General features: G+C 38.9%; 1 protein-coding gene across 3 annotated transcripts in view; it reads right to left on the bottom strand.

The window, feature by feature from the left end:
* Positions 1–589: 589 nt before the first annotated feature.
* The window catches only part of ADAMTS18 (ADAM metallopeptidase with thrombospondin type 1 motif 18), a 79,269-nt gene continuing 57,247 nt past the window's right edge, over positions 590–22,611 (bottom strand). For all 3 annotated transcript variants that reach the window (XM_054841062.1, XM_054841063.1, XM_054841065.1), the window contains 7 exons: positions 17,215–17,356; positions 15,538–15,664; positions 10,893–11,097; positions 8,382–8,573; positions 7,792–8,004; positions 6,188–6,335; positions 590–2,561 (listed from right to left, as the gene is read on the bottom strand). In XM_054841062.1, the coding sequence (XP_054697037.1) occupies positions 2,446–2,561; positions 6,188–6,335; positions 7,792–8,004; positions 8,382–8,573; positions 10,893–11,097; positions 15,538–15,664; positions 17,215–17,356 (1,143 nt within the window). In that variant the 3' untranslated portion in view covers positions 590–2,445. The remainder of the gene's footprint in view (positions 2,562–6,187; positions 6,336–7,791; positions 8,005–8,381; positions 8,574–10,892; positions 11,098–15,537; positions 15,665–17,214; positions 17,357–22,611) is intronic.

Raw genomic sequence — 22,611 nt, 5'->3', positions numbered from 1 at the left:
GATGGTCATTCAAATGAGAAACATCTTCTGCTCTTAAAAGGCAGCTACAACATATTCACTCTGTTGAATAGCCAGTGGTGCATTCCTCACTTGCCAGTATAATGGGACCTTCAAAAGTAGAGAAGTTTCACATGACCTTAGCACATACGCCTGACTTTGAGTGCCTGAAAGGAATGACCTCCATCCCATTCATCATAATGGCTTGTTAACACTCAAATCCACTGTTTTGAGAGTTCCCCACCAATAGTAACCCCTACAAGACCTGAATGGTAGGGGCATGGTTAGGCAGAGGTCACGTTTAGCTACAGTGGCTAAATTTCCGCTGCCCCAAAGAACAGGCTTTTCTTGTGGGCAGCTTTTGTCGCTACCTCTCCCCAGAAGTGGCGTGGGCTCAGAGTCACAGATGTTGGCCAACTACGTAGGCAGAAGAAACGAGGATAATGTTTACTTAAAGACACTATGGAACAATCAACACAAATGCAAATGACTGCATACACCACTTCTATGGCTTGATATTTACTTATAACCTCCATATTTTATTCATGAATTTTACAATTTGAAATATAATGAAACAGTTAGAGTACTTTATTACAAAGCTTATAAAATAATTAAATATTACACTTATATTTTTTGCTTTTTTTACACCATAATTCATATTTTGTGACACTACCATTTTCTTTCCTCAGTTGTCACTTAAGGAAGTGAGCAAAGAAATATAAAGAAAAAGCTATGCATTAATAAATTAATTATTTTACATCAAATAATAAAAGGACACCATTACAAAAACAAAACAAAAACACTTGTAGTTTTTTTCCTAGAAAAAAGGTTATAATTACACAATGTCCAATATCAAGACAGAGCAGTATAGATTGAGATATGTTTCCAATCACCATTTCTTAAAGTATCAGAGAGTACATGTTTTTAATTTAAATTGTTGCAGAAGGAACTGCTAATTTTAAGTGACCACTGTCTGGCATTAGTGCTGAGCTGGCTAATCTGCCGCTGAAACGATACTTTAAAAAAACAGTAAAACTGAACTACATTCATCAAACGACATTGTGGGATTGGGTGGAATTAGATAAATATGTCCCTCATAGGCACTCCCCAGAAAATTACAGTAGAACACAGCTCTGTCTCAGAATGGGTTTGGCAAATAGGTTGGGTGTTTTTTCAATGCAGAAACTTTTTAAATTGTACCATTTGCTACAGAGTGTCACCGAACATCTTGCTACTGCATGACTACAAATATCATTATGTTTACATTTCTTTTGTTTGCTGGTGGATTCTGAACTAAATAAAAATATTAGGAGAATGTATAAAAATAGAATTGACTTTTATTTGGTTAGAGTAAATCATCCACTTTTTTTTTTCTCTAATATCTAACCTGTGCGAATAAATAACTACTTAGCAAAGTTTACCATGAATTAATAGACTGTAATATTGTTGTTATTTCCTTTGGGTAACAGATGAATCAAAACTTGCAGCGAGATCTGAGATTAAAAGGAAGACATTCTTCAGTATCTTGGCATTCAAACAACCTAGCTTCTGAAAAAAACTACTTTAAAATATCAAGTTTAAATTTTAAAATTACATATCTAGGAGCTTAGAAAGTTGAAAACATAACCATTGAGCTCAATAAATCTGAGTTCCTTGAATTAGTTGAGATATGAAATTCTATTTTACTTGTAACACAGCAATATTAGAAGTCCAAATATTCTAATGCTGAATATTTCTAGGAATATATTTCAAGTTACTAGTTAACCACCTCTGAGTTTCTACACAAAGCAGAAAATGAATTCTTCAAAACAATAAAAACATTAGCATGATGCGAAACTTGCTTTTCCAGCAGCAAGTCTAACAGAGAAGCACCATATATCTTTGTAGTGCACCATTTACTTCTTGTGGTCACACGTGTGATGCTGCGTTCTCCAGACATCAGCCATGTGAATGTCTTTCTGCAAAAGTGGCAGTAAACAGCTTCCTTACCCTGGGACGATAGTATCACATAAAAATACAAAAGGAAATGCTTTTGATAGTGTGATCTGTCGTGCTGCCATGCTGTAACCTTCCTCTTCGAGCTCCCCAATCACTTCTGCTCTGCATTCTGGTAAATTAGCCAGAAAAGGCTTCCTTGCCGTAATTAATTCCTCATAACATATGACAGTGCAAAATGACACTTTTAAAGAAAGAACTGCCCCTCGAGTATCAATGTTCAAGTGATCCATAGTACCCTGTACTTTAGTGAGGTCAGCAAATAAAATAAAGAAACATTCCTTTTTCAACATCTATCCAACAATTACTGTACCTCAGACATTCCCTTAGAAAAAAACGTCTCTTCCATCAGTGGTTTATGCGGCACCATGTCTTGCCTCAAAGCAAAGTTAATTCCAACATAAATTGAAGAAGAGAATCCTGTCACTGAAGGGTTCAGATAACACGCTGATATCAGTTCTTCTTCGTGCATGATTTACAACATTGCTTGCCATAAAATTTGTGGTTACAGACACCATGCTGGGGTACCAGATGACACCAAGTGAAAAAATCCACACAAGAAGGAACATCTGAAGGAGAGAAATCCAAGCAATATGGTAAGACTGTGTTTTAGTAAGTCTACAAGTCAGGCAATAGTTCTGCATGCTTGTATGCATTTGGTAATATTAAAAGCACGATGGGTGACTGAATTGAAAGAAGAGGAACCACGAACTAGCTTTCATCTCAGAAATACTAGTTTATTTTTTAATTTGTTAAGAGATGTTTAATATGTTAAGAGATCAAATTTGTTAATTTGATAAAGACAGAACTAATATAATAGGAGGATCAGAGGCTAAAGGAATTAAAAAATTTAGAGCGCACTTTGAAGGTCAGGAAAACAGCAGGAAGTTCCACCGTAGAGGATTAAAAAAAATCATCTCTGATTACAAATGTTGTTCTAAAGCTAGGTACTTGTACAAGTGAGCCTGCTCCATGCTTGATGCTGACTGCTTGTTGCCATCATCATCACATGGAGTTTACCTGCACCTCAGAGGAGTGTCAGCTTTGAATGTATGTGTGTGAGCGCACAAAATGCATGGAAATTTGAATGTGTGGACCCTGCTCTGTGCATGTGTGTGCACAAAGTGCTCTGCTGTGTGTTTGCGTTCCAACGCTTGCCAGAGGGACTTATTTCTCTCCGTCTGACCATGCAGGGAGCCTAAGAAATCTCTCCTCTTAGACACTTTAGTTAGGTGGCGTGACTCAGACTTTTAGGACATTGACTATGCCATGTTGATGAAATCTTAATTAACTGCAATGGGAAAAGAGACAGGCTGGCAATGTTTAGTTCTGAAAAGCCCAGCTTTTAATTACAAATACAAATAAACCATATTTTTCAATAAGACTTTATTTCCCTTAAATTTATGTACAGTTCATTTATATACACAGCCCAGTCACTTTAAAAACATTTCATAGCTGCTCCTTTCTACAGTTTTGTAGTGGATGCTTTATGTTTCTTTAAAAGAGCAGAGTGATGATTCATACGGATGATTTATAAACAAATCCACCATGTCTGAGAGAGCAGTAAGACATTTAAATGAGGTTTAGCAAAATTTATAGCTAAACTGAAATCTCCTGTGAGCATGGGAAAAGATTCCATTCAACTCTCAGAACTACTGTTTACATGGTCAATAAAAGGAATTTACAAGGAGACAGTGAAGAAAAATCTAGCCACCGTTGTCTGCGTTCTCAGATCAGCCAAGCTGAGTCACAGAAGATATATGCTCCCTCACAGAGCACAGACAACTTCTTCATATTCTGTGGGCCAGGAGTCATCTCCGTCCCTCTATAGGAACTTCTTTTGATCAGTCATCACTTTGCTTTTTTTCATTCCCTTTTAGATGATGGCAAAGGTGATTTTGTATACCTTTGTCACCCTCAAATTTATTTGATTGAATAAGAAAATAATAGGTTTTTAAAATTTTATTCCTCAGTTTTCAAAAACATAAGCCTGTCTATAAATGCCAATGTCATGTAAAGAAAATACTGTTCTTGAACAGTTGTCCAGGAACTAGGAAGCTCAGTACTGAACTGCAGCCTTCCCACTCCACAGCATTGCCTTTCTATTCTTAATTGGGTGTCAGCAGGGAGTTCAGCACCAGCTTTCACCTTACTTCGCCTGCTGTCCACCAGACCAGACCCAAAGGAGACAACAGATGAAGAACATGCACAGCACAAAGTGAGGAAAGCTGTTCTGCTTAATTCAGGAAGAAGCTCTCCTGCCATGAAAGGGTAAATTTTCAAAAATTACAAATTACTGTTTAAAAAAAAATTATAAGCACTGAGGAGGCAATGTTAATAAATCTTTATGCCCCCTTTGAAGACTGGAGTGCAATGCTAACGTTACAGAGGTATGGCCAAAAACTCTAGTCTTGGGACCCAATCCAAAGACCACTGGCATGAACACAGAGTCCTACAAACTTCAATGGATGTGGATCGGGCTGTCACTTCCTTACTTCTATTTACTCATGTATTTATATGTTGTTTAAACTTTCGTTCATTTTAAGCAGTTGGATTTACTAGGAGTTACGGTGACCGTAACTGCATCTAACAGAGGGATGGAAATGACCCAGTTTGTCTAGGAAAGTGTGTAAACTCTCCCCGAAACATTAATTTCTTGACTGTGATCACTGAGCTGGAGCTGCATGGCTGATAATAGAGACTGATTTGCTTCAATGTGATTCCAGCACAGCTGGTTCCCTCTTGTTTTGCTGGTTTAGACAGAAAGTTAGAGAGCAGTGAAGAGATAATTGATCTCTAGAGCCTGACGACCCAGTTATAGTAAAGGGGAAAGGGCTCCTGCAGATGTGAGGAGAGAGAGAAACAGGCCAAGGCCAAAATTAATAACAGACATTACTCCAGACATGAAATATAGCAGAGGAAGGCAGAGGTGAAAGAAAAGTGCTTGCTGTATCATGACACAAAAGGATGTCATACAAAAACTCCAAAGTACAGCAGAACTTTTCAGGAAGGCTAATTTGAAGAGTTAAGAACATTTACTTATAAAAACAGCAGAACTATTTACTTATCCCTTTTAGGACCATTTCATCTATATATCCTTGTTTGGATTCAGGTTCCCTGATACATCAGTCTGATACTCCGCATGTCTTGAGCGGATGCAGTAGAATGGCGTGGTAAGATAGCCCTGGGTTTTACAGGGTCTCTGTGCCCCGTGACTGCAGGGATCGGTACAGATCGGGGCGCTGGCTAATGTCAGCTTACAAGATGCAGGGCCAGAGCTTGGCCTTTGCTCCCAACTCTATTGCCACCTTTCTCTTGCAATCCGGCCTAGATTTTATAGAGGTTTCTTTCAGCTCCAAGTTTTAAAATGGTAACAAGACTGTTAATGTACGGTATTTTTAAAGTTAATGTTTAAAGTGCTTCAGCATACCTAGATAACTAGCGTTGTATGGGACAAACCTGGAGCTCCATGAGCTTTTTTCCCACAGCTAAGAAAGAGTCACAGACCGTAACCAGCCTGTAAGCACATCTATGGGATGGGGCTAATGCAGCATGCACCCCTTCCATCATTCAGAGTGACAAAACCTCTCGCTTCTCCTGCTCTTCTAGAACTGCAAAACACACGGAAGAGGTGGAGAGGGATACAGCAGACATACAGCTGGGGACAAAACTTAATTTCATGTTCCCTGACTGCACATCATACCTGATCAGAAGCAGTAAGAAGTACATTCTAGATAAAGCATTTTTGGACTCCCAGGATATGGGTGCAAGCAGAAGCTTGGGCAGACTGCAAAAGACTAAAAATAAATGGCAAATTCTTATTGCTTAGCTCAAATTTGCTGGGTTTAATCATAGAACAGTACCAGCATAGGATGCTTCTATGTTATTCAACAAGATAGTGTAAAGATGCAGCTCAGAACCAAATGGCATAACTTTTTGATGTACTTTTGTTAAAACATATCCCTGGTTTTAAAATCTCCTGTGTCAGTTATACTCTCAAGTCTGCTTTCAGAGGATTCACTTTGAGAAGAGAGATGCTGTGGTCTCAGAGAGTAACTGTAAAGCTGTAAAGTCTGGGGAAAAAAATCATTTATGAAGGAACATGCCAAATACTGATCTTCAGTGGTTATAACTGGAAAAGGTGATTTTTGCTTGTTCTAAGCAAGCTGCTGCAGCACGTAGAGCTGAGTTTTACCTCTTTTCACAGGGACTGGGCAGAAGTTAGTATTGCAAGCTCTCAGGACTGCTGGTTTCTGATGGGGCAAGCACCCAGACGCTGGTCTTCCTTGGCGCAGGCACTGTACGCTCCGGGTTTGCACTCCCCCTCCACATGTTACTGTACACTGTAGAGAGGTAAAAAGTAAAAGCCGTCTTTCATTATAGAGACTGTCTGGGAGCCCATGAAAGCCAAAGGAGTGACTTTCCAGGGCTTTGGGTGAGACTTTCAAAGAGAGAGAGGTCAGGATTGGATGTGATGCTGTTCAGCAATCCCTATCAGGACCAAGCCCCATCAGGACCAGCTTTTCAAAGATGTGTGTGCATCTGTTCTCTCTTCCAAAAGTTTGGTTATCTAACCAAACTTTCAGCTGAAAATTTGGTTCCTTATCTAGGCATCGAGACAGAAACTGAACATTTTAGAAAACTTGTTCCTGATTGTCTGCACTGATTTCTTTTGAACTCTGAGCCTCTGGGCCCAATTCTGCTATCTGAACAGAGAGAAAACTCCCTTTGGAACCATAATTATGTCAGTATCTGGGGAAAACCACTATGCATTTGCAGGAAGATCTATGAAGTATTTTTAAATGAATAAGCCTTTTACTTGTATGTGTTTCATGAAAAGTTGTCTTTAAGATAAATGTGATCATTTTCATCTGATTACAGTTGTCGGGCATACATTGTTTCATGTAAATGTTACTGAATGAGTGTGTGTCTCATTGAGATGGGACTCATAAAGTAGATAAGTTCCAGAAATACAGAAGCTTGTTTGCAAGAATGTAGAAACAAATACAGACTGATCCCATAATTAATCATAGTATTTAGGGAATTCCAGGCAATCTGTGCAGATGCTCAAATGCATTGTGCATATAGATATGTAATAGTTCAACCACAGTGCAGTTCGAAGAGAACTGAGAAGAAAGTCTTGGAAAATGAGCGTGGAATGTAGTGCCTCTCGAGCATGAATAACATTTTTAGGTGACATTCTTCAGTTTAAAGACAAAGAAATGAGTTGCACCAAAGTACATGATGGATGTGGACCAGCTGCATCGTGTTTCAGTGGCTGAGTGGTGTGACCTTCTTTAGGGAATGGTTACGTGCGGGAGACACCTGTGGACTGTCAGTACTGAAGATATCTCCTCCATACAATTGGACATTTGACTACAGCACAATGTAAGACTGAAGCCAGCTTTAATCTAGGTAGCTTGGACTCACATTGCCCTAAAGTCACAGTGGCGTGGTCTTCAGCATTTTACGCCCGCCAGGTGTTTGTGCCACTCCAGCTTGTGTCCGTTCCCTGGTGTATGATGCCATGGCTTCTCTAGGTTTGGTGCTCTCTGAGCCCAGCACTGCAACCTCACCTTCTCATTATGTGGATACAGACCAAGAGTCAGCAGTCACATGGTAGTTGTTTTGTTCTTTAATGCTGTGTAGTGAAAAGCACTAGGGGATGCTACTTGAGCTACTGTGTAGAGAAACTTGCTCCTTTTGCAAACTCCATAAAAGTCAAGACATGAAATGGTGCCAGAGGAAGAGTGCTAGCTGGGACAGGGGGAGAGAGGCAAGAAAGTTTCCCATTCCTACCTGCTGCCAGGGTGAGGAATACCAGCCAGACACCATGTTATACAACGTTTGTGATGGACATGCTCCCTTGTTACAAGCTTCTTCCAGGTCAGTGTTTGGTTTCTTGATGTTTCTACATCTTCTCTGAGGAAAGGTGATCAATTTCCCATGGATGCTTTTCTCACCGCATTTTAGTTCTCGCTTTTGTACACCTGGGCCGCAGGAGGCTGAGCACTGCAAAGGCAAAGGACACCTTTTAAACCTACAGAGACGCACTCAGATAAAGGGGAATGTGCTACGTGCAAGAGACCCCAAATTACGTGAAATTACAAAAGCATTATATAATTAAACCCACAAAGACCATGTTCCATAATGTGTAAACTGAAATATAAATCCAAGTCAGTGAAAGTCCTGAAAAACAGACATCAGGGTACATTTATCTACATCTGGATGTAAAGAACTCTGGTTTTACACTGGCTTGCCTAGAACACCTGATTTTCAAATGACAGCTCAGCTTTCTTTCCCCCATGTGGTTTGTGTGTGTCTCCCCGAGTCAATGTTTCCAGGAGCAGCAAAGGCAGGCAGTGAGCTGTGTAACTGCACCACTTTACCTCACTCCAGGAGGAAATCACCCATTGGAGTCGGTCATTTTTGGGGCAGCGTCCTAGCACGCAGGTCTGCTGGGATTCAGGTTTGTGATCTCTGCTGCACATACTTTCAGGCAAGATTTTAACCTTGGGCGAACCAGTACTTTTGCAGAAGACATCCCGTTTCTTAACACCTCTCCCACAAGTCTTGGAGCACTGTGATGGAAAGAAATATTCATTTGAACTAGAGGAAATGAAAATTGGCAGTATTTGCATTTTACAGCAGAGCACAGAAACCATGGCTAATGTGATGTGTAGCTGCCATTATAATGTAAGTAAACTTGAAATTCTGTTGGTAAATAAGTAACAGCAACATCTGTATGTCACTTCTAAAGCATTGTTCTAAGTGCTTTCTTAATGTAAACTATGAACTCTTACAGCCCCCATGTAGAACAGATAAGTAATCTCTCTCTTCCGTAGATGAGGAAAGTTGGAGTTTTGAGCAAAATGCTTTTTTCCCTGGACAGCATAGTTGAAAGCTGGTTCTAACCTCCCATCGCAACATCTCCCACGGCAAGATGTTCTCAGCTATTTGTTATTTTGTCCTCACCTTGGCCTAGAGGGATGAGATAGAGTCAGAGAAAACTGCCCAGGGAATCTGTACATTACTGCTTCACCAAATGAATCTCACTACAAGACAGAATCTGATACAGACAATGGTTGAGAAGTTTGACCAAAGGTATTTTAATTGCCAAGATTGCAACTGAAGCTTAGGGCAAGTCACCGGTGAATAAATATGCGTTGCTGAACCGTGGTTCAGTTGAAGAGACAACCTATAGTTTTCATTGCCCTAGCATACAACAAAATGCACGAATGAGCCATTTCTGATGAAATGAAGACATAAACAGCCCTGAAATAATGCTGCCAGCTTTCTACCTTGTTGCATCCTCTTCCAATTGTTCTTTTTAGTAATAATTAAAGGGCACGTTCCAAGGCAGAATCCTGTGCTATCACTATCTGTATTAAATCACAAATGTTTTTAAAAGATTTCCTGAAAGCAGAGTTGTACAGAGGATGCAACAGAAATATATGCATTCTGAAAATCTGTGGTTTTAATCTTTCCCCCAAACAAACAAAAAACTCCTTTCATTTAAAATTACTGTGATTTGTGTAGAGAGGCTGGGTATTTTGCATTTTTTTGCCCTCTTAAATCCTTTGAGCCTGTGATACAACAGCTTTCAGCTGAATCTTAAAATCTTCACTGATGTGTTCAATAGGCCTGTTCGTTACATTTCAGCAAGGCTTGTGAACTTAATTTTCACGGGCTTATTTGAAAATCCCAACTTGAATTGTACGCCTCCTAAAGAGGAGGAAAACTGATTTTTTAAATTTTTTTTTTTGTTTTATTTTAGAGGAAGGAAAGTTTGAAAGTGTGAATGTGGTGTTCTTCCTTTTTAAGTATCTAATCATCATACCTGTTTTTTATAATCTGCCACACTAAGGTTTCCTCCACATACACTGGAATAAAAAGTTTCTTTTTTAGCGTTAAAACTCTGTTACAAGGGACTATTGAGTAGTTATTGGTCTGTCATAGTACATTGCAGGGCACTCGCCTGGAGAGGCAGTCTGTGCTTCTCTCCTGGGAATGCTTAGGTCAACATGTTCTTGAACACCTAAAGAGTAACAGTACCAACAAGTGTACACAGAAGTAATAGATTTTTCAGTAAATTTAAATCCACGTTGAAGATCACTAAATGAAGATGGAAAAATAAAAATAATGTAGCTCCTTTTGATATAAATGTACTGTCAACTCTCTCTTAAATCCCAGATTTCCCGGTACTTCATTCATCCTTACATTAACAGTTCATACCAGCATCAACAGTAGTGAAAGAAAGAGCAGAGTTTTGTGTAAACGTGTATGTGTTTTTTAACTCAGGCTGGTTTAATGTCAGGCAGTTTGTAGGTTTGTGAAGCAGGGTGTGTGCACACAGGAATCTGCCCAGGGGCCTTATGCCCCTCGTGGCAATTAACTGCAGCACTACTCCTCTTGCAATAGAATACTTACTCTAACAAAGGCAAAAGTACAGAAGTGATTAGTGAACATGTAAATCACAAGTTTATCAACCCACAAGTCACATATGTGTGTACATTAATATGCAACTCTAACCCCAAATGTTTGTTTCTTGACTGCCTGTCATCTCTGAGAAAAGTTAATAGTGCTGTGGGAAGTGAACTCAGAGGGGGGTTAATGGCTTTGAAGAATTCATAGAGCCTTAGTTTATGAAACCAGAAAAAAATATCGATCTCTCTGTGTGTACCAAAAAGGACACCACGTGTCCACTTCTGGCAAGCCTTACTGTCTGAGCACTTAGGAGGGCTAGTTGAAATATATACATACTTTACATATCTTCAGGAATAGAGCCACTTGCAAAATACTGATCCTCACAACGTTTGCACTATTCTTCTTTTTGAGCAGTTTTTGGCAATGTTTGCATTATGCCAGCAGGCAAAAATCTAAGTTTTTCTCCAAATTACCTGAGACCATAGACCAGGGCTCCATTCAGGTGGGCAGTCCTGACTGTTGCACATCTGCACCTGTGTAGGGGTGCTGACAGGACACAGGGAATGGGCCACTACCTCCTCTCTTTGGAAAGCCCTTTTCTGGACACACTGAATGAGACGACTTTGTTGCCCTCCTCCACAAGATTTGCTGCATGCGCTCCATTCACCTGTTGACCAGCTTAAAGGAGAAAATGTGTGTTAGAAACACAGGAGTCCGATTAGCTTTATAAAATCAATACACAAGCCACCTATCAAATGTGAATTATTCAGAGATTCTGCTTAGCTACCCTCTTGATGTACTGATATCTGCCCAAGCAATCAAAAAGCCATAGTTACATTATCTTCAAAGCATGGAACATTTTGCTAGGGATGAAGTCTAAATCACACTACTAGAAAAACTAGAATTACTTATTTACAGTTCTCACCTACCAGAACCAACTTGCCTATAAATCTGACCTGGAATCTGGAATTCCACGGTGATGGAGAAGGACACTGCCATTGAGGCTGGTAGAGTATCTAGAAGATCTATGGGTCTGGCTAACAAATCACAATTCCTTTTTAACCTCTAAAACAGGAAAAGAAACATCTTTTCTGAAAAAATGGTAGGATGATCGCTTTTGTCACTTTAGCTGCCGAAAAGACCTCCAAATAGACAAACAGACCGGAGGTCAAAGGAAGAAGCCAGACAGATGGAGAGAGTTCTGTAAATCGATTAGATTTGATTATTGGAAAGGTAGGCCCTTTGTTGTTACATGTTTTCCTTTTTACATCACTCTGGGAAGACAGGGAGGAGGAGGGACATTCACCTGAGCTGATACAAGGGAAGAAGCTGGCATGGCAGGGAAAGAACGGGGCCGGTTTAGCTGAGCATGTATCTCCCAGGGCATTTGGGTGTAGATACACTCACACAGGGCGACAAATGTTGACATGGTGCTGTCCAGTGGGATCTATGTCAAACCCTACTGGCCTGGCTAAAGTCACCAGTCCTGTCATTAGTGTCTGGAGGATTAAATGTCCTCAGACTAATAAATTTGGCAGACAGTTGATGTGGAATCTAAGACAGAGGAAATTTAACCACCAAAAGCTGTTGGGCAAATCTATACTCCAGTCACAGGCACACTCCAGTTACACATCGTATCACTGAAGTTACACAAAATCTTAAGAATTATTGCCAATTGCTTAGGCTAAGTTCAGTTTTGGCATGTCAATAGCTGCTCAGTATTTCTATTACTGAAGCACTGAGTGGGTCACCAGCCTAGAGGAACACTTTGCAAACATACAAATGTCTTCATCCTCGAAGGCTTGCGATTTAAGACCATAAATAACAGCTAGATGGGAAAACAGAAGTGAAGAAACAAAGGAAATGATGAATGACTAAATGATTACTCAAGTTGAGAACTCTTATTCAAAGACCCAGCACTGAATTTAAGCTAGAGGTTTTAAAACAGCAGTTTTACAAATTTTTAAAAATTTATGCCACAGAAAAGGTTCTCAGCTCAAATCCAACAGCTTGGCCTGTCCTACTTCCAGTTTCTCACAGCATCAGTCCTGTGACCACTGGAATAGCTGCTTACATACAGTTTAAATTACAAGAAAGCTTTTTCTTTTCTTACTGTGTGAAAGATGAACAGCATCTCATTTGCCTGTCTGTTCACATCTGCCTGAAAACAAAGCTAATTTTAATTTGTAAAAAAATGTATAAAAAGCCTATTCTGGAAAAATTCTTTTGGGAATAGAAGAAATCCCAACTCTCAGTCTAGTAACTTCAGTATCTGCCAAAAGTAGTGGGAAATATAAAAAGCACTAATTTAAGGACAAAGAAATATTAATGTGAAAAGTCAGTAGTTGTGTAATTCCAGACCATGTCAGAAGTTTCCTTCTTGTCTGATTTATAAAAACTTGGACTATCGCAATGCAAACTTCCGGACAAAAGTCATAGCTTTAATCCATTCTACAACTTTTAATTGGTTTACCTTGATGTTTCTGACAATGGTGATTGCTAGAGCAACAAAAAGTGTTCATTTTAAGAGTTTATTCACTGTAACTGCCCAGAGTTCCCCTCTTCACAGAGGTGAGGGCAATAAACCTGCTTTAATGTCCTCTAGTAACCTGCCATTTTCCAAGATTATCTGGGCTGTGATCCAAGAGTATCTTTCATTAACTCAAATAACTAAATAATTATGACCAGATTTGGCAGTTCTGAAATCCAACAACAACAGTGTGCAGTACCGATGCCTTTCTGTGTTCTTACTGTTGGGACAGTAGTTTGGTCCCACTCAGACTAATAAGTCTTTGTTCTTATGCAGTAATTATTCCTCACTGACCTTGGCAAGTCTGGAGCCTCATTTATGTCACAAAACTGACACACTTGTATCTCATCTATTACTCACCTCCTTCCCTTGCCTATTATGCCTACTGTATTTGGATTTATTTGTTGGCTATTAAGCATTTTTTGTTTCCTCCATGGTGTTTATTAATACTACATTTTTTGATGTTGGCAGTCGCAGTTTTATGGGAAATATTACATGCTGTGACTTTCTGGGCAGATTCCTCAGCAGAGATATTCTGGCCTAGTTTCACTCAGCTGAATGGCAATCTGTTAATTTAAGACATGGTCCTACATGTAGATCCTCCACACATTAATATATCCTAAGGATTTTAAAAATAATTAATTAGTGAGTTGAATTGTTTTTCCCTAGAGGTGGCTTGGGGCTTTTATGATTTTTCTTTTTGTACTCTTTTTAGGGTTCAAGTCATTCATTGTTTTTTAAAGTAGTAAATCTAAGAATATCAGAGCAATTTCAGCACGAAAACATAGCATGGTGTGTCAAAATGGATATTCAGCATTTTCAGTGATAGGTCTATCAGTGGGTGTTCAAAATACCTCAGGATCTCTGGTTAATAGAAATGGGAAATTTTGTGTGTGGTCAATAGAATTGAATATGATTTTGGTGAAGCATAACGCCACATCAAAACAAAGGTAAGCATAAACAGCTTAAAAAGACTCCTGGGAACATCACAGACACTACATTTCTGCGTACATGACACTGAGTTCATTGGATAAAAATACTTCTGGCAGAAGATAAGTCACATACGAACAGATTGTGTTTGGCTACAAAGATTACTTAAAGTTGGTATTGAGAAAATCATGTGGCTAAATGCAATCTAAAGAAACTGCTGAAGCAGGAACATGGGGCTCTCATGTCACATGTTACCATTATTTAAACCTTATCTCTATCGTTTTGTGGTCACAGTGTATAATTTGCCATTTGGATTTTGTATACTCTGCTGTAATCTTTAAATTTTGCAGGAAATTCCAAACTATTACTGGACTATTTTTTAGTATGTTCAACATATTGCAAACTATGGTTTTTAAGTAAAAACACAGCCACTGCAGAACACATACATCTTTTTGCTTTGCCCCATCATCCTCTTCTGGACTGGGGTAGATGGGGAATGCTTCCTATTAAGCTTCATTAAATGTGTTATTCTATGAACTATGGGAGCAGGCTTAGCCAATTGCTTTTACTGCTCATTGCTTTTATCACCACAGAGTAAAACCCGCAGATGACACCAGGTCTAGAGCTTTCCTCCATTTCCTCTGCCTTCTGCTGCCTGTGCGCTTCAATGCATCTTCAACTGAAACGCTCTTAATTTTTTCCACATATCGTTTTAGACATATCCTGTTTTGGAAGTCAAAATGTCTTGTCCAACATAATACAGCTTTTCTCATCTTTAGCATAAAATTAAAATAATGCTAAGGTTGTGAAGTCATGAATCCCAAAGTGAAAAAAACAGCAGAAGACAGACGGCCAATGTGTCCTTATATCTACCCATTTATAGCCTAAGCCACATAATACTGTGTTTAATTATATAAGCACACAACATTTTTTTTCCAAAGGACCCTTACCACAGCTACTATAAATCAGTGTAACTCCCTTGTTTTTAAAGGAGCTCTATTGATTTAGACCAGCTGCATTCTAAATGCTTATCTATATGTCAATGTCTTCCTTTGCATCTCACCTTTCTTATGTCTTTCAGGAAATAAGATTGTTCACACAGGCAGTATCTTCATATTTATTTTTGTGGGCACCAGGAGCATTGCTGATGATTTATTTGATTTAGATAGTCCCCTTCTTGCTATCATAATACTCTGTGAGACATTTTGTCCAAAAATCACTAATTACACTTCACAAGATTCTTTTAACCTAATCTAATATGTGGAATCTGAGTCTTGGGGCCAAGCTTCCACACGGGGAGTAGCACTTTACTCAGGAAATGGTCTTATTGATTCAAGGTGAGTAAAGGTGGCAGAATAGGCCTCTAAGTAACTTAGATTTACTCAGTGTCACATAGCTAACCCCAGCATGGTGACAGAGCTGCAAGCAATCCTCAGGAGGTCTTGCTTAGCAACATCAGAAATACTGCCTCTGTTGTTATCGTTGGGCAGAAGCCTACACAACTAACAGTTTTAAACAATTACAGGTTGACGTTACAGAATAAAAGTGGGTTCATCTAGCAGGCTATACAGTTCTGTGTGCCTATTGGAGAGGACTTCTTTCGTGGCAAACTCAGTCATAAGGCACAGCAAAAAGGTAGAAAAATGAAGAGAACTTACTATGCTGGACAGGGATTAGTATTGCATAGTTTTGTTTCAGTTAATGGCTTCATCCTTGGGCCACAAAAGGAGGAATTAACTCGTGTACGATGATCTTCTAAACAAATTGCTTTTGCTGTAATGTGTCCTATGGAAGTATTAGAAAAAAATACAGTAAAATAAATGTTTACTCAAACTATAGGAGAAAAAGTAGTAGGGGAGAATTTTAACTAAACAAGTCCAAGCTCATCCTTGGTACAATTCCATTGACTTGAACTAAATAAAATAGAATTTAATTTGGCAACATGGTTTTAACATTAATTTCCTTCTCTGTAGCACAGGTACTGTTGAAGTCAGATGAAACATTTTAGTTATAAACAGCATATTTGCAGAATCTTCCCCCAGCAAAAATTAGTAATTCTTCAAACCCTAATTCCCTGCAGAAACTAGCAGTGCTTGCTCAGAGCTCTCCTCATGCACTTGCAAACAGCCACAGAACATTTTGCAGCTGTTTACAGTACGTCTTTACAGACTTCAGAATTCTGCAGGCTCCTGGACCTAAACTCTATCTAGTGTCAACATCAGGACACATTACAGAGAAGACTACAAATGCCTTAAGAGATGAAGTGATTTTATAGATTTATCTTTTAATTGAGATGTATCGTTCACCTCACACATGGTTCATTGGGCCCAGCAAGTCCAATCTGGAAACACGGTTGTTTCCAGCATCTTTATATCCATGCTCTAACCTTCATTTACTTCGAAGGGAAGCAAGAAAAATACAGTTGTCATATTTTATGTATGCAGTGCTCTTGGTGGGTCTTTCTTCCACGGTTTATTTATATTATGCTGTGAAGTCTGACAACACACTAGCAAGATATTGCTGAATTTCACCTGGACTTCTTTGCCAATACAGGAGCAAAACATGGCATTTCCTTGGTCACCCACTCCTATTCCTTGGTATTAAAGACAAACTGCATCGTACAGTCTTATTTATATGATCCAGTTCCAATTTAAAGGCCACTAAAATTTTAATTGTCAATTCTTTTTGCAGGACTTCCCACATGCCAGTTTTCTGTTTTCATTACAGCCCAGAATTACTTTCACTGACAGAACATCCAGGATTTAGAAAACCAAATAGATGGTCTGCACAAAGCAAATACCTAGAGAAATATGGTAATAAGAAATCTTTAGTTTATACAGAATTTCAGACTTCGACCTGGCAGAACTCTAATATTTGTATTTAAACAGTAAGAAGATCAGGGTGCAGCTGTTGTTAGTAAAGGTCTTGATAATATTTTAGTCTTCAATTACTCTCTACAGGTAAGATAAATTTTACTCATTCTTTGATATATTTCTATGTTCCCAAATTACAACTTCATCAAAGCACATGTTTAACTCCCACATTACTTCAACAGCAAGGTATCGTATGCATACAGATTGACCTAAAGAAAAAAGACTGAGTCACTGCAAGTGACATCAGTTGAGACTGGCATGGATTCTTTTTTCCTATAAGGGAAGTATGAAGGTACTTCATCTATGTTATACGTTGTCAGATAAAAAAAAAAAAGGACCAGGAGTTCAGTGTAACCCCCTGTATGTACTGATACACATTTGCAAAATTGAAGGCAGCTGAAATGTTTGAGATGTGTTTAAAAAAAGAGAAAGAAGAGGATTTGTAATTGGAAAGTCACCTACCACCACCACAAGTAGCTGAGCACTCTGACTGCACCGTCACCCAGGAGTAGCTATGTTTTTTGACAGATGTCTTGTTTTCATTGTTGATTTTGGAAAATGTATATTCCCAAGCAATCCCAGGATTTTTGCCTTGTAACAAGATCTATAGAAGGGTATTTGGAGTTTGTTTAAATGGAAAAAAAAGGGGGGGGGGGTAAAAAAAAAGAAAAGGATTCTGTCATTTTGAAGGAAGATGATCTAAACGTGATAAACACATAATATATTTATACACAACATGTTTGTGAAAGAATTTTCAGCAGACCTAATTTTTTGATAAACTAAAAACCATGGAAGTAATTCCTAAACAGCAAAGTGTTTGCTTGGACTAACCCCTGCAGGGCATATAACAGAAGAGTGCAGAAATACATGGTTCAGCATAACGCTCCTTTCAATCAGAAGGCATTAGACTGATTGGTGAAGTACAAAATCCTTCAGTAGATATGAAATAGCATCCCAAGACTTTTGGCAATGCAGTATTAGTCGCTGCCCCTGCCCCAGCTCTCGGTGCTCTGCTCCTGCAACTGGCCCTTAACAAGTGGATCCCCGCCTTCACGGGGGGCTCCCTGGCAGGGGCTGGAGTTTGCCTGTGGCAGTGAAGTGGATGGATTAAGCATTTAGGGATGGGAGAAATTTCCTCTCTTTTAGTAAGCAAAGTCCAGGCTAGCTGATCCTTCCACAATGCCGTCTATGAATGAAGAAGCCTTTGCCCATTCAGTAAGCAGGACTCAAACGCTCTACTGAAAGAAGCTTGAGCAAAGCAGTAGTATAGCTGTGTGGGGACTGGGAATAGAGGTAGTTAGAGATGGCTTCCTCATTCTTGAGGGTCAGGTTATAAAATAGATATTGTTGGCATTTTTTTTTTCCTGTAAAAAAAAATTTCTATGCAGACTGGCGATAAATTTTGTTTGGAAGACCCTCAGCTGGTATTTTTTCTCATGACTGAAGCTGATAAAACTTCAGGCCAGGACAGGACCCATCGCTGGGGGTCTGCAAGGGAAGAAGGATTGGAAAAATCTTTTATTCATGATTTTAGCATAATGTGTTAGAAAATGTATAGAAAGTGTGATTACTGACTATAGTAACAATCTTTGTCATTTAACTCAGGGAGCTTAGCGCTCGGGGGTGTACTATTTTAGTGGTGAATTATAGTGCAGCTTTCAGGTAGGCAACTTTCTAAAATTCACTGTATTCATTTGAAGTCTGAATTTTAATCAATGCAAGATGCATGAACATCTGACACATACCTAAATTTGGGGAGAAATTTCTATTTAACAACATTTATTTTAGAAACTATTTTTGGCAGTAAAGTGCATTTATATTCATACTTATATTCATACTTATATGCACATAGAAAAAGTGCAAGCGTTTACAGTTACAGAGCTCTATTAAGTTTTAATTCTTCACCAATATGGATCTGGTCATAGTAATATAAAGAGCAGGTGTAGTTAACCTCAGTTCCTAAATATGCTTTTTGATAAGCACTACATTTCAAGCACAATTCCAGTCTATGTTAATGATTACCATTCAAAATATTAATAAAATATCAGTTAAGTTCACATGATGTCTAACCTGAGTGCTTAAGCAATCCATGTAGGTAGAACTGATCTCTGTATAGACTGGTTTCATAAAATAACAACAAACTTCAATTTATGTCAGTTAAGACCAAGAAATATAATAACATTTTGAAATGTAGCCAAGGGTTTTAAAGTATTCTGAAAATGTATCTACTGGAAAACAGAAATTACCCATGACAGTGAAAATTCAGACCAAATTTACATGACCTCCAGCTCAATAATGTTGAACATATGAAGGATCTGGACTGCATACTGTTTACTTTTCTAGAAGAAAGAAAAACGGATGCTATATTTTCCATTCTTAATAGCCAAAGATTTTATTTCAGTCAGTGAACCTTAATAATGATCCAAACTGAGAATATAGGAATTAGAACTGTAAAAGGCAAAATACTTCCAAATGAATTGGAAAGTTACGTGCCTTCTCATTGGAAGATTCAGATTAGAAGATCCTCCAAACACAGGGAAATTAAAGTTTTTCATGTGAAAGTTTTCATCATCTCACCCATCCAAGCTTAATTCATGAGCACCTTAGAGTACCTATGAAATTATGGAAGAAATAGATCTGAGAGTGATTACTGACCTCTCTATTTTTACTGAATATTCTCGGTAAAAATAATATTTCTATATCTGCTTTAAGGGTGAGTCATATATATACCTATATACCACAACTATTTTACAAGAACAGGATTAAAATCAAACACTCTGAAATTAGAAAACATTGAGACTGCTGTGCAACTGCATGCTGCCCTGCACAGATGTGCTCCAAATCTCTGGATCTCACTCATACTGCCTTTCCAGAAAGCCTCAGTGCTCACAGCACACGGTGCTCACTAATGAGCCTGTTACAAAGGTTCCATATTTTACTTTATGCTCATTCATCACTGTGTGGTTCTGTGCCCTATTTGCAATGCTCTATTCAAACTGTTGTCAGTGTAACTTTTTTCAGGACCTTTCCCTTTTCCTTGGCTATTCATCACTATCTGATGTAAATGTTTTATAAGATTTAACAGCCCCTTCAGATGAGGGAAAATGTCTCTTCTATATAAAGTTTTATTTTTAAAAAGCTGTCTGACTGCTGATAGTGAAAAGTCCAGCTCTGTTAAAACAGCTGTTCCACAGTCACTTTGAATCTTGAACCTCAAGTCCATGGGCATTGTAATTTCTAGAAAAAACAGGTTGCAATAATATGCGTTCACTCTACTGTCCTTCTCTTAAGGACAAATTCAGAGAAATAGCTAATGTGTAAAGTTTCAGAACATGTGCTTCAGGAAAAAAATAGGGTGCATTAATCCTAATAAGAATTTAGCCCTTGAAAACTATTCCTTAATTAAACCAATTCCTTTCCCAGTTCTTCTTAAAGACCAGACCTCAAAATGCTTTAATTTGCTTTTACTCATTAGAAGGTCCTACGAATCCAAGATATTAGCACAGATCTCAGCATCGTAGGCAGCCAGAAACAATTTGAAAGAGTAGCTTTGTTTTCTTCTTGTGTTGGAAAAGATCTGGCTAATGTATGAACAGTCAAAGTCAGATTTCCTCTTTCATGGTCCTATGGGGATGCACTTTCTCCCATTTCAGGAGGTGCTCTGTGTTCCTTCAAGGGCACAGGCTGAAATTCTATCTGGCCTTTTAGTAGGTTGTGTCAAAAGAGGAGGAGGTTTTGTCCATACCTCAAGTCCTTGTGTAAGAGTTAGCCCTCATCTCATTTGATTCTGACAACTGTCATAAAACTGCTATGGCAGTAGCCAAAAAACCAGTAAAGCTTAAAACTTTTCTAATAAAAATATCTTGAACTGTTAGACTGAACACTTGTCTAATCAAAGTGCTCTTTACTTTGTGATAGTAGAGGCAAGAAACAGAACAACTGCATCCTCAACAACAGAATTCAGAACACAAAAGAGGGAGGACGAGAAGATAAAAGTGGCACCAGTTTTAGTCCTGTTAGAGCAATGTTCTCCTGGTACTTGAACAAAGTGAAGAGACCGAAGAGCAAATGGTCTCGGACGAGTTAGAACAAAACACGTTAGTATCTATCACTTCAGAGAACAACCACGCAATGATGTAAGAAACTCGCACCCTCCAGCTGAGTGAGTGCCTGGGGGGTAAATCCTGCATCCCAGGCGAGCTGGGCCATACACATTTTAAGATATAGGCCTACACTCCCTTCTTGTGCGTTGGAAAGTAGACACGGTTCTAACGGGCAGATGAAGTGAACTTCCTCTCCTTTTCCTGGCCGGCAGCCAAAGCTAGAGCCCCTTCCCACCCAGCAGACTACGACAGGGAATGTTTACAACGGAAGAGCTGCATCAGAGTCAGGTCTCTTTCCTCCCGTATTGTCCCAGCTACGTAGAAAAAGGGCAAAATCAAACTCTGGAAAAGTGTTGGAGACAGAGTATTGCAGGGCACAAAACCATATACTTTAAAGTCCCTGGCACTCATCTGAAAAATAGTATACAATGTATAATGTTCAAGTTTTCATCAGGAATGCAATACCATTGCAAAGTTGCAATTTTGCCCAAGTAATGAGCATATAAAAAGTTTTCTATCGTATTTTCAAACATTCATTATAAAGTCCTTCCTTAACAACCCAATAACTGAAGTCTGCATATACAGCCAAGTTATCAGACCTACAAATTTGGAAAGACCTCCAGTGCTAGTCTACTTAACTGGATGCATTCCAGCATCTTTTCAGCCAACTGGCATTTGCTCCCAAATTTACAGCTGGCAAACAACCTCCTTAAACATTTCCAGTTCCTCAGTAGAACTGTTTAATGTCTACCTTTAACACACCAACCACCTGACTTCAGACACAACACTCAGCAGCTCTGACCGCAGGGCGCAGAGTTATAAAATTTACAGCTTCTTGAGTTTGAAAACCACAGACTCTACGGCTGGAATCTGCCAGATCTATTCTGAAGGAAAAGAACTGTGGCTTTCGCTTAGGGCACAAAATGTTAAAACAATGGATAAATTGAATTCTCCTGAGTAAAGAACCTTTTCCTTTTGCTGCTAATTTTGATTTCAAAGCTAAACCAATAAATTTTCTAAACTAGCTGTGCATCTGCTCCTTTGCGTGAGATTACTTTTTTTTTCCCATGGCTATCCTAAGTTTCCAATACAATACTCCATTTTGCAGGTCAAATTTTTAAACAGCCCATCAACATTGCTTTGTTATGATTGACTCTGTGCTTTTCAGGTGTTTTTTACTGTAAGACATGTATGTGAAGTTACTTGCAACACACTGAATTAAAAGAGATCAATTTATGCAAGATAAGGTCCTCTTTCTTCCATAATGTTCTGTCCAATGTATAGGAAAGCATACTAATGCCTGGCATGTAACAAGCTGAAAAAAACAACTCATTATCTCTGTGAAGGACTAACAGACATATACAGTTCACTTACAGAGTGAAGCTGAGCATAGAGAAAAAGCCAGGTAAAGGAATAACTACTGTTTGCCCATAGGTGCTTCATGTATTTTCATCTTGACTCACTCTACGTGTGCACAATTTACAAAACAGGCCCGAGCCCAAACTTTGAATCCCAGTATACACGGCAGCTCTGATCTGAGTCTTCACATTGCAGCTACATTTCCTGGCTCACTCCCATGGTTTGTAAGTCTTTGATTATTTCTTTAGGTGGATGTAACAGTTAAGCAATCTGCAGCGAGCCATCAACTGCACCTCTAAGGGCAGAGGGACAAGTCCACCTGTGTGGAAGGCTGGTGCCTGGCTGTGTTACACTTGCAAAACCTGCAGTTTTCATCCACTGTGGATCTACATGCTGT

Source organism: Grus americana, chromosome 13 (genome assembly GCF_028858705.1).
Source record: "Grus americana isolate bGruAme1 chromosome 13, bGruAme1.mat, whole genome shotgun sequence".
NCBI classification, from domain to species: Eukaryota; Metazoa; Chordata; class Aves; order Gruiformes; family Gruidae; genus Grus; species Grus americana.
The sequence above is the reverse complement of the archived record's forward strand: the minus strand, read 5'-3'. Positions and strand labels throughout refer to the sequence as shown.